The sequence below is a fragment of the Drosophila busckii genome, chromosome 2L, assembly GCF_011750605.1.
Source record: "Drosophila busckii strain San Diego stock center, stock number 13000-0081.31 chromosome 2L, ASM1175060v1, whole genome shotgun sequence".
Classification (NCBI taxonomy): domain Eukaryota; kingdom Metazoa; phylum Arthropoda; class Insecta; order Diptera; family Drosophilidae; genus Drosophila; species Drosophila busckii.
The window spans coordinates 15,904,930-15,923,007 of NC_046604.1; the positions used below are offsets into that span (position 1 = coordinate 15,904,930).

The 18,078-nt window shown below is 35.5% G+C and overlaps 1 protein-coding gene across 1 annotated transcript; it reads left to right on the top strand.

The window, feature by feature from the left end:
• Nucleotides 1-2,777: 2,777 nt before the first annotated feature.
• Nucleotides 2,778-16,388, top strand: LOC108605900 (proto-oncogene Wnt-3). Its single transcript, XM_033295009.1, has 4 exons — nt 2,778-3,290; nt 12,630-12,850; nt 14,904-15,403; nt 15,704-16,388. The coding sequence occupies exons 1-4, from the start codon at nt 3,229-3,231 to the stop codon at nt 16,163-16,165; spliced, it is 1,245 nt and encodes a 414-aa protein (XP_033150900.1). The 5' UTR covers nt 2,778-3,228; the 3' UTR covers nt 16,166-16,388.
• The last annotated feature ends 1,690 nt before the right edge of the window (nt 16,389-18,078 follow it).

Below are 18,078 nucleotides of genomic sequence, written 5' to 3' on the forward strand. Positions count from 1 at the left end.
GTATCATTAAATGTTGTCATACTTTTTTGTTCTGGAAATTTTTGTTTTATTATAGAAATATATTTAAAATTATTACTGAATTATATATTTGCTCATCTCTATACCCAAAATAACGGGAACCCCAAGCGTTTACTAAGGGGTCTACTCTATAGGGTCGTTTATTTTGTGATCTGTTTGTCTGTCCGTCCGTTCCGTCGGTTCGTCAACAGCAGCAGCAGCAGCGGCACGAGATTAGCACGCCATGCTCTAAATTCAGCTGACTGTTGACTGACTAAGCTTTTGGTAGCTAAACGCTGACGTTTGACGCTTCTCGCTTCTCGCTTCTCGCTGAGACTGAGAACTGTGAGCTCTGTGAAATGAAATCTGTTTTATTGTATTTGAGAATGATTAGCCAAAGCAGATATGCCAAGAGCAGACAGACAAGCGTTAGAGCAGATCTCGCATGCAAAGCTTAATGGCACTTTCAGCTGAAAAAAGAAAAAAAACAAAATAAACTGTAAAGCTGACAAACTGTGAACATTGTTTTTGTCTCTTGTTTATATTATGGCCAATTGTGGCCGAGTTTAACGAGCATGCGACTTTTTTTTGGTTTGACAATTTGTTGTTACCTGCTGGAGACGACTCTCGGCCTAGCCCAACAACGAGAGCAGAGCAGACATGGTCGCTAACCTTTTTTGTTTTTTGGGGGTTTTTTTATCACCAGACCAGAGCACATAAAATACAAAATAACAAACACAACACAACAAGAAGAAGAAGAAGAGCAACAACAACAAGCAGAGCACGTATGACAAGTTTGTCGCGTGTAAACAATTTGCGGCTGCGTGTTTGCAACACCACACCCCCGCCCTCTGCCCCCAACAGAAAAAAAAGAGAAAAAAGGCGGTGCGGGTGGCGGCAGCGCTGAGAGTCCAACTGCGAGAGATCGTATCAGTGAGACGGAAATCAAGAGCAGTAATGACTTCAGTAGAGGTAAGCAAATGCTATAGAGCTGCAACAGTGGGTGTGAAAAGTAGACGCACTTTATGCGAGGTAGGTATAAAATAATATGAGAAACATTAGATTTAGTTCCGAAGAGAAAATCAGGAAAGATGCAAGGAATATTTGAGAAATCAAAAAAATTGTAGTGAGCGCAATAGACAGAAATTCAGAAGAGAGAAATTCAATAGAGAGAAATTGAAATAGAGAGAAATTCAATAGAGAGAAATTGAAAAGAGAGAAATTCAATTGAGAGAAATTTAAATGGAAGAAGAGAGAAAGGCAGGGAGTGAGAGACAACTAAAGTCTAGAGCGAGAGAAAGAGAGTTCACGAGTGTGAGAAATGTTGCTAATTTTATTGGTATTAAAAATTCGAATTCTTCACCTCTCTAGTCGCTTCTCAAAATGTAAGCTAAACCTAAGCTCGCTATAATTTTTCTCTAGTATTAATTCTCAGTTTACCTCAAATACATTTAAATGTCATAATTAATATTTTTGTAACCTCTCTAGGTGATTCTCAAATATTTGAGCTAAACTAAAGCTCGCATGGTACCCAAACTGCGCCTATAATTTTACTCTAGTATTATCCTCAGTTAGTTTAGCCTCAAATACATTATAATGCTATATGCATATTTTATTACCTCTCTAGGCGATTCTCAAATTCTAAGCTAAACTGCGTCTAGCATTTTGCACTAGTATAAGTTAGTTTGCCTTAAAACTATTTAATGCTCAACCGATGCACATACAATTGGCAGCCAGTGTGTGTGGGCAATGAGCATAACACACATGCAATGCAGAGAGGGAGAGAGCAGCAGAGACAAGCGCGCGCGCAAGTAAATTCACATAGTATCTACAAGATACATTAGAAAATATCTCAAAGAATCAACAAAAAAGCGCAGTTGACGTCGCTCTGCCAACGCAAGCAGCAAGCAGCAGGCAGCGCGCAGCGTTGCGTTGAGAGTGAAATAAATTTTCACGCTTCTAAACAGCAGCAGAGACTTTTTGACTGCGACGTAACAACAACAACGACAACAACTACAAACAAACAAGGCAGCAATAAGAACAAGAGCACTACGACGAGCGTCCGCGTTCGCCTGCGCGTCCGTCTGCGTTTCCATTCATTGGGGGCCGGGCGTTAATATTCGGGCAGCAGCTCCCCGACGCAGATCAGTCAAGAGTCTCGCGTTTGCCCAGTCGCAAACGCATTCGCGCAGCAGTACGGACGTAGAGCGCAGACGGAGCTGATGTTGCACGCCCGTATAATAAAAAACTGAAAATAAACGAGATTTGCGAAATTTTTGCCAAAAAGTTTAAGCACAACACACACAAAATTGCGCGAGTTTCCAAAAGTTAAGCGCAGTGCATAAAAAAGTGAATTTCGCGTTGCATTCGAGGCCTGGGAAAAAAGGATACAAAAAAAAAAAAAAAAAAATACAAAACAAAAAAGAGCAAACAACTGGGGACGCTCTCAGGGCTCAGAGGCTGCTGCAGTTGCCAACGACTCGACGACGATGCTGAGAGTTTCTTTTTGATTAAAGCGCGCGTTTAATTTCATTTTTTACGCTACTCCAAGAGCAAAGAACCCCAAGTTCTGCCCCCCCCCCGTGCGCTTCATGCCAAGCGCCCAACCTAACTCCAGCTCAACTTGAACTTGGATCACAAGTTTTTGTTGTTGTTGCTGCTTCTTAAGCGCGGCTCCACCCTTCCAACTATTTTTCAACATTTTGCGCTTTGATTCGCTGATTCTTGCTGCTTTTCGGGTGCTCCCCAAGATATATATTGTATATATATATATATTCTGAGCTTCAACTCCTTGCGGGCTTGCGGCTCAGGCTCAGTACGCCGGCAGCTTTCTCCGTGTGCGTACCGAACGAACTCAACGGCAACTCACAAGCAACAAAAAGAAACAAAATCACAACAAAACAAACGCAAAACACAAAACGCAAAATAAATACAAAAAAAAGTGAAAGATTTGCTTTGGCGATCATCGAAATGTCTGCGCTCAATGACGACTGCAATATTTTGCTCGCTCAGCTGCTGCCAACAAACATCAAATTCAAACTCCAACTTGTTTAATTCAACATAACATACAATAACATTTTTTTTTTTAAATTCGCATACACAAGTCGCACTTGTTAAAAAGTCTTTAAGCAAATACCAAACATCAGCAGCAACAACAACAATTTAAACTACAATCTATTGTAGACTGGGACACAATTGTTTGTTGCCGCTTTGCCGCGGCTTTGGTGCGATATGCGGTTATTCATGGTATTCGCAATTTTAATATTTGCAATGCCAATAACGGGATTCGGCTGGTGAGTTTATATTATTGTTGTTAATTAAGCGAAAGTTATAGACTATGGCTTATAAGCTATGATAATTCAAAGTGGAGTTTCAAGCTAGAAAACCAATTAAATTATTATTTTTTAAGCTTTTTACTGAAAATTTAAAATTCCATGCATAAAAAAATTAAAAAAATTATATTTACGTTTTTTCTATTATTTTTAAAAATTGTTTTACTTTTTATTATTTTTCCATTATATTTGTTTTAATTTTATGAATTTTTTGTTTGGAATTTTTTGTTTGGAATTTTTAATTTGATTTACGTTAAGTACATTTGATTTTATCTTTTAATTTTGTAGATTTTTTTAATATATTTTTTTAATTTGTATTATTTTTAACAATATTTTATTATTGTTTTATTATTTATTTGTTATATTTAAGTCTATTTAATTACAGATTTTATTTTTAATTTTTTATTTAATTTTTTTTAATTTTTATTATTTTTAACAACATTTTATTATTTATTTATTTGCTATATTTAGGCTGCTTTATATATTTTTAACGTTGCATTTGTATTTGTCTTTGTTTTTATGTTATTTCAACATTATTTGCCAGATCAACAACAATCAGAGCTCTGGGGCTCATAAGCAAACCTCATTCAAGCTAAATGAATGTTTGTTTAGCTTGTCGCATGAACAAAATTCAATGCCAAAAACCCCATTACACAGTTGCCTGCCTCAGCTCTGCGTCTTCTTCTTCTTCTTGCTGTTCTCATGTCAGATCTCATCAATACATGCAGCTCTAGAGATTGGCGTAACCATTTCCGGTTTTCTAGTTTTTGCTGCTGCTGCTGCTGACGACAAAAGTCAAGCAAATGGCAAAAAAATTGCAATTGCAAGCGACAAAGTCAAAAGCCAAAGCAAAATTATTTCGGGGCAAAGCCAATCGAGCGCGCAATGATGATGATGATGATGATGATGATGCTGATCATGATCATATATGTAAAAGCCTGGCAAGACCTTCAAAATGTGACGTTTGATTTAGATTTAATTACATGGCAAAAAGTGCAGCCAAAATAAATAAAAAGAGCAATTGAAGGTGAGCGGGGACTGCTTAACAATTTATGCGCGAAATTACAGGCCAAGATAAATAAAAATGAAATTTTACAAAATTAAACTAAACATGATTACAAACAGACATCAAATAGCCAAAGAGACCAAGTGGCCAACACCAGCAGCAGCTTGAATGCAAAATTTTTGTTTGCCAAAAGTATTTGCCAGCAAAGTGGGCATCAATGAATCTCTCTGGGGGCGCTGAGAAAAATTGACGCTGTCAACGGCAACGAAAACTGTAATGTCTTGAGACTTTTGGCTAGCACATTTATCATTCGAGGGGTGGGCGGGCTAGGCGTGGCATGACGTGTCGTGGGCGTCGCGTGGCGTAGACTGCATGACGATCAGATCAGCGGCAATAATTTTATTTAAGTTGTGTGCAACTGGGCGTGGCTGCCACCAAAAGAGGCCACCTGCAACATTAAAGCGTTACCCACAGTCAACCTCACTGCCCCCCCTTGCCCATTTAACTGTTTCAATTGACATTCACTTCAATTGCACAAAACTTTCGCCATAAATTAATTAAATAATTTCGAATGCTCAAGTTCAGTTTAGCGTTTGATGTTGCTGCCGTCGTCGTCTGTTCTTAATAATCTTGTTGTTGTCAACACAGAGCAGCAGCAAAAAAAAAGGAACGCATAAATATATTTTTTTAGAAAATTGGGTTGGGGTTGGGGTGGCGGGGCATAGTATGCGCCATTTTTACGCTTCATCTGTGCCGTCCAAGGGCGAGAGACATAAACTGCGAAGAACGCGCAATGCGTTGACAGCAAACAGGCCGTGACGATAGACAAGCGCACAAGTGGCAACTGAATCGGAGCAGTAGCTTGGCAGCAACTATGTTATCGATATTATCGATATAATGGCGGATTAATGAATTCCTCTATTAATAATAATAATAATAAAAAATATTAAAATAATAATATAAAATAAATAATAATAAAAATAATAATAATAACAAATAATATAATAAAAAAAATATTAAATAATAATACTAATAATAAAAATAATAATAATAATAAAAATATAATAAATAATAAATAAAAAAAAAAAATAATAATAATAAAAATAATAATAATATTAGTAATAATATATATATATAATCTCTTCGCTTTATCAATCATATAATCGATATAATAGTAATCAATCTATTTTATGATGATGTGGTACACCAAATATTAAATTAGTCTCTAAACATTTGTATTGATATTTTGATGAACATAATATACTAGCAATATATTTATATACATTATATATAAATAATGTAAATTAATACATTAAAGATCATAAAATTGTTTCAAAGTTAATTGCACTACGATAAGAATTTTAATAGCTTGGAAAATCGTTACTAATCGATATCACTTATATGAAATAATATATTTCGTATTCATAATATTGAGTGTTTGTTTCTCGATACAATTCGGTAAGAATAGTTGGAAATACACTAGCAGTATATTTAAAGATATTAGTAGTAAATTATGATAACTGAATATGATATAAAATATTTCATAAGTTATTATTTAAATTTAAATCATACTATTATAAAAAAGTAAAAAATTATTATTATCCAACATTCACATTAACAAATGTATGTTCCCATTTTTACTTAAACTTAATGCTATAGACAGCTGTCACATCTAAGCAGCTGTCAGCATTTTCATTATTTCAATCTTAATCGAAGCACTGACTGCATCTATAAATTTCACTTGGCGTTGGTGGAACTGCTGGTAACCCACCAAGTTCAATTATTGTAAACAAAGCAATTTATTGCAAATAAAATGCATTAAGCGCTTAAATTTTTAAGGCAACTGGGTCTCGGTTTATAGAACGACAATTAGCACACAGTCTAAAAATGCATTAAATCAAACACTTATTAAGGCGATAAAGAGAGATCATAATCAATGGGGCAGACAGACAGACAGACAGACAAGCAAGTGATGCTGCTGCTGCTGATGCCGACGCGCCACTCGATGTGCCGTTAAATGAATGAAAATTCCAAATGCAAGCGCAACGAAATCAATTACAGTAAACTTTATATAGTGTGGAATTTAATTAAAGCAGACTGATGGACGGACGGACGGACAGCAAAATTGAATGAGCTCATTTCCGTTTCGACTGCCTGCATTTGACATTTACAGCTAATTTTTGAAAACTATTTTTGCTGTATGTGCATTTCCTATTGCGATATTCATTCAAAACTGAAAGGTTTCATTCACTAGTTTTGGCCACTCACTCAGCATGCGAATTGGCAATTAATGCACGCCCGTGGGCATTAATGGGTTAAGCAACAAGTCTGGCGGGCCCACTTAGTCTCAAGCTGTGTGTGTGTGTGCGCTCACCCTGGGAGAGCTGCTTGCAACAACAACATTGCGCATACGCCGCGTGTGTCTGTTTGTGAGTAGAGCAAAGCCATCTAGAAAATTGGCACAGCTAAGAACACCCCCAACATCAACAATCAACAAACAACAATCAACAATAGTTGTAGTTTGGCTAACGAGCATACAACTCGGCCAATTGCCAAAATTTATGGGGCCAAAAAGCTTCAGAGCGCTCACATCTCTTGTTGCAACGTTGACAGCTTTGCAGCAAAATCAAAAAATTTGCAGCGTGCAGTTTCCCGCAGGCGCAGCCAAATAAATAAAATACAAACATAAATTCCTAATTAAAACTCATGCAATTTGTTTATTTTATTAATTTGTCTCTCACTTTTCTTTGTGTGTCTGTGTCTGTGTGTGTCTGTCACGTTGACAGGCTGCCTTGCCTACGTCTGTGGCAACATAATTAAAACGCATGACCAACGCACAAAAATCTTAACATAGACAACAGAGACATGGGTCAAGTTGAAGGACTGACAATGGAAAGGGCAAAGAACCAGCTGAGACTAACAATTTTAAATGAAAAGTGATATCAGATCTAGTAATCAAGCTATATATAGTTAAGATATTGCACTAAGAGCAATAATAAAATATTAAATAATATTAAAAGCATCAATAAACAGTAAATGCATCAACTTTATATAATAAACAAATATTGTAGAGCATAATTTGTTACTTGATTTTTATTTCAAATTAAATTGGTTTGCAATTAAAATTATTTTTTTAATAAATAAATAAATACAACTATTTATAAATTTTATATATTTGTAATTTGATTTGATTTCACTTCTAATCCAATTTATTTTAAACTTGTTTTATTATAAATTTATGTTATTAGATGTATTTAATTTTTTTATTTTTTGATAATAATACATCTATTTAAATTTTATATATTTGTAATTTGATTTGATTTCACTTCTAATCCAATTTATTTTAAACTTGTTTTATTATAAATATTATTTTGTTGATAGATGTATTTAATTTTTTTATTTTTTAATAAATAAATACATCTATTTTTTAATTTTATATATATTTGATTTGATTTCAATTCTAATGCAATTTTTTTTAACTTTTTTTTAATATAATTATTATTTTGTTGTTAGATGTATTTAATTTTTAATATATTTTTTAATTTGAAATTTTAGTTAATTTATTATATAATTTATTTTAAACATTTTTTTTTCTTTTAAATTCAAAAAGTATGTAACCCTTGCTAGGTAAGCGACTATAACTTTTTTCCCATTACCAACTTGCACACACACATGTAATTAAGCGAACTGGCCAAGGAGTCGCGTAGCTCTCGCTGCGCTGTCCATGGGCATTACCAAAGAGATGTAACGCCTATTTGAAGGCATTATTAAAGTTAAACGTTGTCGCAATTTGCGCGCCAGTCACCAAAAAGATTGATGTTGTCTTTGTCTGCGCCACGCAAACAGAATGAAAGGGAGAGAGAGAGAGAGCGTGAGCTTGTTAAATGTTTAAGAAGACGCATGACAAAGGCGGCGCAGCCAAATAGTAAAATATGCCAGAATTATTAGTTAGTGGGCAATTGGACATGCGCATGCCTCAGAGCCTGGGAACGCAAAATTGGGAATGTGCAACAGGCAGAAGAATTTTGTCGGCGCCCGACACACGTTAAGTTAATATGCCAATTGTTAAATGACAAACACTTGCCAAAAAGCAGCGTGTGACGCCCACACACGACGACGCATGTGGCATGTTGCATGTTTTGGGGGCGCAACACATGTCAACACGTTTGTTATGCTTTGGCAGTAGCGGCCGCCGCTGGGCTAATCAATTGTCAATGCAGCCGCCCACATCAAACGCCAGTTGCACACACACACACACATGCATATATATGTTGCTGTGTGTGTGTGTGTGTGCTCAAGAGATCAGCACTTGCGCTGAGCCATTCTGCTGGACAAATATTTGAGCGCGTAAATTGAAAAACTGACCAGCCACAACAGCAGTTGGCCCCCAAAGCGAAAGAGAAAGATGCGTAAGTGCGAGCGAGAGCGTCAGAGTCAAGAGCCAACGCATTCATTCAGTTGTCAACGCTTTGTTTAAATACTTTGCCACTCGCTTGTTGACAAGTGGTTTAAGTCGTTGATTTGTTTACACTGCAGCAGCAGCAGCAGCAACAAAAACATCGAACGCACTCAACGGAGTTGCAGCTCCAAACGATCAGTCAGTCCATCAGTCGATCAGTCAGTCAGTCAGTCAGGCCAACAAGCTGTACTCAAATAGCAGCTCGTTGTCCACTGGCCACACGAAAATGAGTCAATCAAACTACTTCAGGCCTACTACAGAGCTCTGACTGCCTGTGCCTGTTAGGCCTGCCTGCATTCAATTGTGACTGTCTATTTACATAGAAAATACACTAGACAACAAGACACAGCATGGAAATAACAAAAATATTATATAAAAAATTAAATAAATAATTATTATCAGAAAAAAAGAATTCAAATAAAAATTTTGTGCTAATAAAAAGATTTAAAGTTTGCACACAGATTTATGCATATAAAATTATTTAAAAATAAACCAAATTAAAACAAAAAAATAAATATGTTTTAATTTCAACAAAAAATAAAAATTAGACAGTGAAAACAGTTTAATAAAAATTTAATAAATATTTTTAATAATAAAAAAAGCATTAGTTGCATATAAAATTATTAAAAAATAAACTCAAATTAAAACAGAAAAATAAAAATTAGTTTAATTTTCCAAACAAAATAAAAAAAAAAATACATAAAAAAGTTTATTTAAAAATTAGATAGTGAAAACAGTTAAATAAAAATGTAACCACAATTTTTCAACACTAATAAGCAATCTAAAGTCTAAAGTTGCATATAAATATGTTAAAAAATCAAATAAAACAGAGTTAACACTAAATAAAAATTTGTTTAATTTTCAAATTGCATAGATTTGAACAAATATCATTAAAAATTTGTTGAGTGCTCGAAGCTATAAAAAATTAAATATTTAATGACATAAAATAAAGCAGAACTCAATTTTTATTTAATTTAATATTGTATTCAAATTATTTTATATCATTAACTATTATGCCAAATTTGACAAAAAGTATAAAAAACTATGAAGTGTCATATAAAATTGAAAAGCTCTTTAAAGTTAGAGTATTAAACAGCTGAGCAGACTTTGTCAGGCAGTCAGGTGGGGCGTTTGGGTGGCAAAGAGTGTAACTATGTGGAGTATAAGTGTATGGGAAATTTCAACCACTTGTCAGTGTGGCTACCAAAAAAAAACCAAACCGGGCACTTTGATCAAAGAAAAAAATCACTGAAAATCCATTGAGGCCTATAACGACACCAAACAGCTAACAGCAGCAACAAACAATAACAACAACAACATGAGAGGCAAGCAGGCACACTTGGCGTTTGTTGTGTGCTCTTCTACGTTTTTGTGTGTGAAAGCAAAATAAAGATACGTTGCCAAGTGTTGCCTGCCTGCCTGCCTGGCTGACTGCCCCGACGACGACTGCTTGCCACAGACGCAGTTGCAGCCACAGTCTCAGGGCCCAGACAAACTAAAGTTGTTTTAGCCGTTTAAAGTTTGCCGACAGCAGCGCTGCTGGCGTCGCTGCCACGTCGCTGACTGACTGACTGACTGACTGGCTGGCTAGCTGGCTGCCTGTTGCCTTCAACTTCAAAAAAAACAAAAACAACAACAACGCAACGAACAAAAGTGTCGAACGCCAGCGTCAGGCCTCAGCAGCGTCTCTCGGCTATTTTCCGCTTAACCAAAAACTTCCCTATATTTGTTGTTGTTGCTGTTTGTTGGCAACTTGTGTGGTTACGCGCTCTGCACGCTTGAAAGGTGTTTGAGTTTCGAGTTCTTTAGATCTCTCCAGTCATCAACAGCAGCAGCAGCAGCAGCAGCAGCAGCAGCAGCCAACAGCATTCAGTTCCAGTTTCAGTTCCAAGCCCCATCCACATCCACATCATCATCATCATCATCATCTTTCTTATAGTCTTGATCAGCATATGAACTTCAATTGTTTCTGTTGTTTACAAGCGCGCGTCTATCATTTATTGCGTTTGGCTCTCAAGTTAAGTTGTTGTTATTTTTTGTTATTATTAAAATATATTTTGGTGGTGGTCTCCATTGCTCAAGTGTGCGTGCGTCTGCTCTATTTGTTGTTGATTTTAGATTTCGAGATCTCTTTTATTTTTTGTAGCTATTAAGTTGTCATAATCTCTAACGCAATCGAGTGTGAGCGGGGGGGCTAAGCAAGGGTTCAGCAAAGGGGAGAAGACTCTATCCAGGTGGTCATCCAGCTGCGCAAAATTTGGAGCAGTCAAATAATGAATGATGTGATGGTCACAAGAGCGTGGAGTTTTTATATTTTTCAATATTTAGGTCAGTTACAGTTAAGAGTTATAACATAAAAATGAGCAAATAATTTGCATAATATTAATAGCGAATTATTTGATTACAAATATTAAATTTTTTCATATTTATATTGCTTAAGTTTATTTATTTGTCTATATTTATTTATAATTTTATATGTATATATTTTTAAAACATTATTTAATTACTGCAATTGCAAGATTGCATAATTTATGTGTAAAATATATATTTTTATCATTATTATAAATTATATATAAATATTAAATATTTCTTGCTGCATCACATAATTTATTTAATACGCTGCTTGCTAAATAATTTATAATATCTTTTTTGAAATGTGGTCTTTTTTGTATTATTATTATTATTGAATATTTCCAAGTTCGTAAAATTGCCAACATTTTTAGCGATTTACGTATTTCACTCTATGAGCAATTTTTGCTTACATGGGCTTGGCTTTAGCTTATCAGCTCTTTGTCATCGATACACTCTCTTCGGAAATATTATTTCCCCTTAGCTGAGTCAGCTGGTTGGCAATTGCCTGTTGGGCTATTAAATTGTGCAGCCAAAAATAACACGAGAATTCCATGGAAGTAGCTGCGAGTTAAACTGACATCAATCACAGACTTGTCTATATATGTATCTAGAAAAAGGCGTACGGGTCGGGCTGAGGCGTGGCAGCGCACTTTAAGTTAAATTACGCAAAGCTCATGAGAGCACAGCGCAAAGTAAATTTCACGCCAAAAACAAATATTTAAAAACAATTGAGCTATTAAAAAGTCATAAATCTGAAATGGAAAAGCATAAATCAGCGCACAATACACAGAGAAATAATTTCAAACAACGCCCCAAGTGGCGCTGATACATAGCAGAGAGAAGTAAGTGTGTGTGGGTGTGTGGGTGGGAGGGGGAGTGAGCGGTTGCATGCAAAAAACAATAACCTATGGACATTTTGCCCTGCAGCATGCCACGCTCAACTTGCTGGCTGCACCCACATTCATGCTGTGGCCCGTAATTATTAATTTTCCAGCTAAATTAAAATTTTTAACGCAGTAGCTGCCAAATGGGCATGAAAACGAAAATTGCATCGATTGGGAAAATTGCACGAAAACTTTTTATTAAGCCCCAAACGCCAAGCGCGCAGCTTGCAACAATAAACAATTGGCAAAGTGAGTGCAGTACAGCTTCGGCCATTAAGTATACGCCGCATCAGACGCATCAACAACAACAGCATATTTGGTTCAATTGCCAAAACGCCTTGTTTTTGCTTATTACAGCACAAATAAACGAAGCTTGGGGCGCTGCCTAGACACAGCATAAATAAATGCAACTATTTTAAATAGAACTCGGCAGCACTTTAAACGCCAGAGAGGCGCCCAAATATTTGTTTAGCAGCCAAAACTGACATAATTTTAAAATTTTTATAACACACCAATAATGAAACACAATTAATATTTCCTCAATTCCAGCCTTCAATTAAAAAGACTCTTAGTAACTTTTGTTTTCTTTTGCTTTTCAGGGCCGAGGGCACCAACATTCTACTCGATCCAAATCTAATGTGCAAGAAGACACGTCGCCTGCGTGGCAAATTGGCCGAAATCTGCCGTCATGATTCGGCATTGCTCAAAGAGATCATCAATGGTATTAATTTGGGATTTCGCGAATGTGAATTTCAATTTCGTAATCGTCGCTGGAATTGCACAGTGCTGCGCAAGAGCATGCGGAAAATTTTAATGCGCGGTAAGTGTGTGGCGATGCGCCAAGGCAATTAACACTGCAATACACTGAGAGAAAATAGTGTCAAGACTGGCATCAATCAATTGCAAATAAATTATCAACTGAATTCACATACAGTTGACATTTTATAGCAAGAAAACAATTTCTAAAAATAATAATAAATAAAATTTAGTTGACAAACATTTTATAGAAAGAAATGAATTAATTTCCAATAGTAATAAATATGTAGAATTTGAGCATTCAAAAATTGAGAGAAATTGCCCTTTAATAATAATAAAATTTAATTATATTCAAAAATTAATTTTAATAAAAATTGAAAAAGTACTAAAAAAAAATATAAGCTAAAATTTCATTAATAAAATAGTAAATTAATTTTAATAAAAATTGAAAAAGTACTAAAAAAAATATAAGCTAAAATTTCTATAAATAGGCAGGCTTGCAAAATATTTAAAAAAATTTTAAAACGAAAAAAAAATATAGCTAATTTCATTAATAAAATATAATATGCAAAAATTATTTTTAATAAAATTGAAAAAAATATATTAATGTTTAGAGTATTGTTATTAAAATAAAAAAAATAAGATTTCTACTAATTAATATTTTTTTTATGGCTAACCCCCAGTTCCAACTTTGGCTCAGTGTAGCTTGCAACTATAAAGATATAGACCATAAAAACTCAACAAAGGCCAAACACTGAGCAGAGCTGTCAACACTTTTGAGCAACTCTGACTCAGTGAGAGAGTCCAGCGAGTCGGCTGTGATTTACAGGCAAGTGTGGGGGGGTTTTCTCTTCTTCTCCTTTGCCTAATTACAAGCTGAGCGAGCGCGTTGTCTTCAGGGCTAAAGCAAAAGCGAAACTTGTCAGGCGGCACAGGCGACCGCATCATCCATCAATGTTGCATAATAAAATAAATGCAAAAAAAAGTAAAAGAAGAAGAAGATGTTGCGCCTGTTTGGCTGATGAATAGCGCCTGAAATGAGCCAACAAAGCTGTCAATTTTAATAAATTATTACAGCTCGCTCTCTCTCTCTCTCTCTCTTTTACTCTCTTGGGCGGTTTTGATAAACAAAACACATACCAAATGATGTGCAATAAATTCCATGCGCATCCTTGTGCTCGGATTAAAAGCGCGTAGCTGTCAAGCTGTCAAGCTTTTCAGTTGCCACATTTGCTGGTTTGGGTGGTGACTGTTCAAAGTCAACAGCAAGAAGAAAAAAAAGAGACAATATTAACCTGTGCCCAAGGGCTTACTTCGCTCTCTCCCCTCTCTCTCTCTCTTAAGGCTTACAAGCATATGCAAATTGTTCTTGTCTTGAAAGGCGATTACAACTGCAGATTTCGTTTTCATTAAACGTGACTTGTTGACATGAGAGTCAAAGACAACATGAGCTCCCCCCTCCCTCTCTTCGATTCCCCAAGCTGCATTAAGTGTTTACTGATTTGCATAGAGATCGTTGCCTCGCTGATCGGTTGGCAATCGGCTTTGGCAATAAATCATTTTGTCACCTAAACTGACTAATTGACATCAATCATGCGAGCAAACGCGTGTTGATCGGACACTAATCAGTTATAAATAAAAACGTTTACATTTATGATAATATATTGTAGGTACAATAAAATTTACATATTAAAACACGAAGCCAATTGAACTAAATAAAATGCAAAGGAAATTTGTACCTAAAAAATAAAAATAGTAGACAGTTTTCATATTTTTATCAGTGCGTGTTCATTAAAATAAGCAGCAAAATTACAATGAAATTTCATTTTAAAGCAAAAATTCAATTGCAATTATTTAAACCAAACTCTCATAATTTATATCGCTTTGAGCTTTTTGTTTACACCAAATCGCTGTCTCTATCTCTTCTAGTTACACTTGCATCTATTTCAATCAAGGATATGCTTTAGCTCATTCAAAATAAAATTATAACAGAAATTTAGCTTAACATATTATTATTTATTTATCTGTCCGCTTTATTTAAACAAATATCTGCTATTTTTGGATGTCTTCTCTCTTTTTTTATATTTTTGTATAATATATCTCTCTTTCTCTCACAGACTCTCGCGAGACGGGCTTTGTGAATGCCATAACAGCAGCTGGTGTTACCTATGCCGTTACCAAGGCCTGCACCATGGGTCAATTGGTGGAGTGCTCCTGCGACAAGTCGCATCTACGTCGCAATGGCGGTCAACCCCAAATGGTGAATGCAGCCACAGCCGAAGCGGCGCTCGAGCGGCAGCAACAAGCAGCGCTGCTGCGTCAACAACTGCCCCACAACAACAACAACAGCATTAACAATAGCAACAATAGCAATAACAACAGTAATACGAATATAAATCGACGTAATAATAATCAAAGACCTGGTGGCAGGCGAGGACGTCGCAAGTTCTGGGACAACATTAAGTTTCCACAGGGCGAGTGGGAGTGGGGCGGCTGCAGTGACAATGTTAACTTTGGCCTAAGACACTCGCGAGCTTTTTTGGATGCAAAGCAGCGACAGCGACGCAGCGATTTGGGCACATTGGTGAAGCTGCATAACAATAATGCGGGCAGATTGGTAAGTAGAGCAAGCAAAGGAAAGCTATAGAAATAATTATAATCGGAGGCTTATTTGCTGGGAAAATTGTCTAGGCAGTAATAAAATTAGTTGCAGCTACTATAAAAACAAAAAAGTTATAAGAATTATGATATCGAATAAGATTTTTGAATCTGTATATATAAATATATAAAAATATTTAAATAGAAGAAATCTACCCGAGATTTAAATTTAAATAGAATATTATTTTATATAATATTTGTAATATTCTATTCAATGCTATTTGAAATATTCGATTAATTAGCTTCGCCTATTCCACAGGCCGTACGCGATGCCATGCGGCTGGAGTGCAAATGTCATGGCCTCTCCGGTTCGTGTACAGTGAAAACTTGTTGGCTAAAAATGCCGCCATTCCGTGAAATCTCCGCAAGGCTGCGCGATCGTTACGATACGGCACGCAAGGTGGCGCCACGCAACGATGGCAACAGCTTTATGCCCGAATCCCCACACGCCAAGCCTGCGAACAAATATCAACTGGTGTATGCCGATGATTCGCCCGATTTTTGCACTCCCAATGCAAAAACTGGAGCGCTGGGCACACAAGATCGCGAATGCAATGCCACATCGATGGGGCAAGATGGTTGCGAGCAGCTTTGCTGCCGGCGCGGGTACAAACATCGCGTAGTAACCGAACGAGCAAATTGCAATTGTGTCTTCAAATGGTGCTGCGAGGTCACCTGCGAGAAATGTCTCGAACTGCGCGAGGTCAACACTTGTCTCTAGAGCAGCGGAGAGAGCGAGAGCGTGAGCAAGCAAGAGAGTGTGGGAGTCATGTCAAGTTGTATTTTAATTTTGGTTTTTAATTGAGAAAAGCTTTCCATTTCGCGTGATAAAACAACAGCAAGTCCATTCATAAGTATTAACTAACTGTAGTTGTGTATAAACAAGTTTAATAATAATAAAAAAAAATTATACGATTTTATGTTTAGAGCGGCTTTAGGCCACAACTAGCTGTAAATATATAACACCTTGTAAGCTTGTAAATAGTTATAATAAAATAAACATAAAAAAACAAAAAAACAACAAATTTTCTTTATAAAACCAGTTGTGGAATTTGGTAAGTAAAACTAGTTAATAAAAATTTAATAAATGTTTTTAAGCAATACTAATAAGTTTGCAATTTTTAATTATATTTTTTTTGTCTATAAATATATTTTATTCACTCTACGTTAATTTTTTGTCTTCCCTTTAGCTACTTCAACTCGCATGTGCATTTCTTTTTTTTTTTTTCTTTTAAGCATAACTTGATTCTCTGGTTAGTCCGTTTAGTAGCTCTTTCAATTAATTGCAACAAATTGAATATGCAAGCAACGGCAGCGACAGCTTTAAAGCCAAAGATAAACAAAACGGCTTGAGAGACTTTTAATAACAACCGGAAATGTATCTCAAATCGCGTTCGCGTTCAGTTTTCAGCTCATTGATGGAAATCTGCATAAATGATTAAACGTAATTTAATGAAGACACAAAACAGCAAAAGCGTTTAACACAAAACAAGTTCAGCCAACTGTCTGTCTGTCTGTCTGTCTGTGTATCTATCTGTATCTTTAGACAACTGTCAACTGTTATATCTGCAGCAACTGTGTATAGCCGACTTTCCCATAAATTAACACAATTTTATTGTTGTCGACACACACACGAGAGATAAATATCTACAGCAAAATCGCATTTCAAAAATTGATTTGAGCTATTGTGCATAAATTATATAGAGAGCAGCCAAAAGTTCAGTTCAGTTTCATTGTGATTGTTTATAATAATATAGGCTACTACTGTTGATTTGCTGCATAAATTAAATCGCTAAATGCATGTCGATGATTAAAACTATAATATAACCGATTTCGATCTAAGGCACAACAACAAAACGTTTAAGCTTTGACTTAATTAATAATATAATATGACTTTTAGATTGACAGCAAACATTTCAATGGCAGCGATAATTAATAAAATAAATCAATAGACTTACCTCCAAGCAAATTTATGAATGATACGATCTGCAAATCGAAATAAAAATTAGTTTTAATGCTGAATTTAATGAATATGTTTTAAATTTAAATAAAAACCTTGAAAATAAAATAGCTCCGTAATAAACATTAGCCTATTTTTAATATTTAAACCTACAAATCAATTTTTTTCATATATTATTTTAATTTATTAATTTAAAATGCAGCTATTAAGCTCTAAGCTGGTTTCATAAATATTCTAAAATATATGCAGCTATGTCTGTCCTACATTTAAACATTTTAAAAGCAAACTAATTGGCTACACTTTTAACAATTAGGCTACAACGCATGTATAATTTGTATACAAAGTATTATTTTATATATATAAAAAAAAAACACACCCAAAAAGCGACAAACTATTTTGGAAAAAATGCCTTGGGCCCGAAGCGCTGTTAAGCATCAACAAGCTGCACAAATTCCATTCCATTTGCCTACTGACTGACTGAACTGAACTGAAATGCGCTAAGCTGAGGGCCAGGTCAATCTCCAAAGAGAACAAGCACCAGGGCCAGAGATAAGATACAAGCAGCAACAACAACAACAAGAGCGACAACAGCAGCAGCAGCAGCAACAACAACTAATTAACAATCGCATTCATTTTATTTATCGTACAAATGCAAACCGCTTGACTTCCAAAAC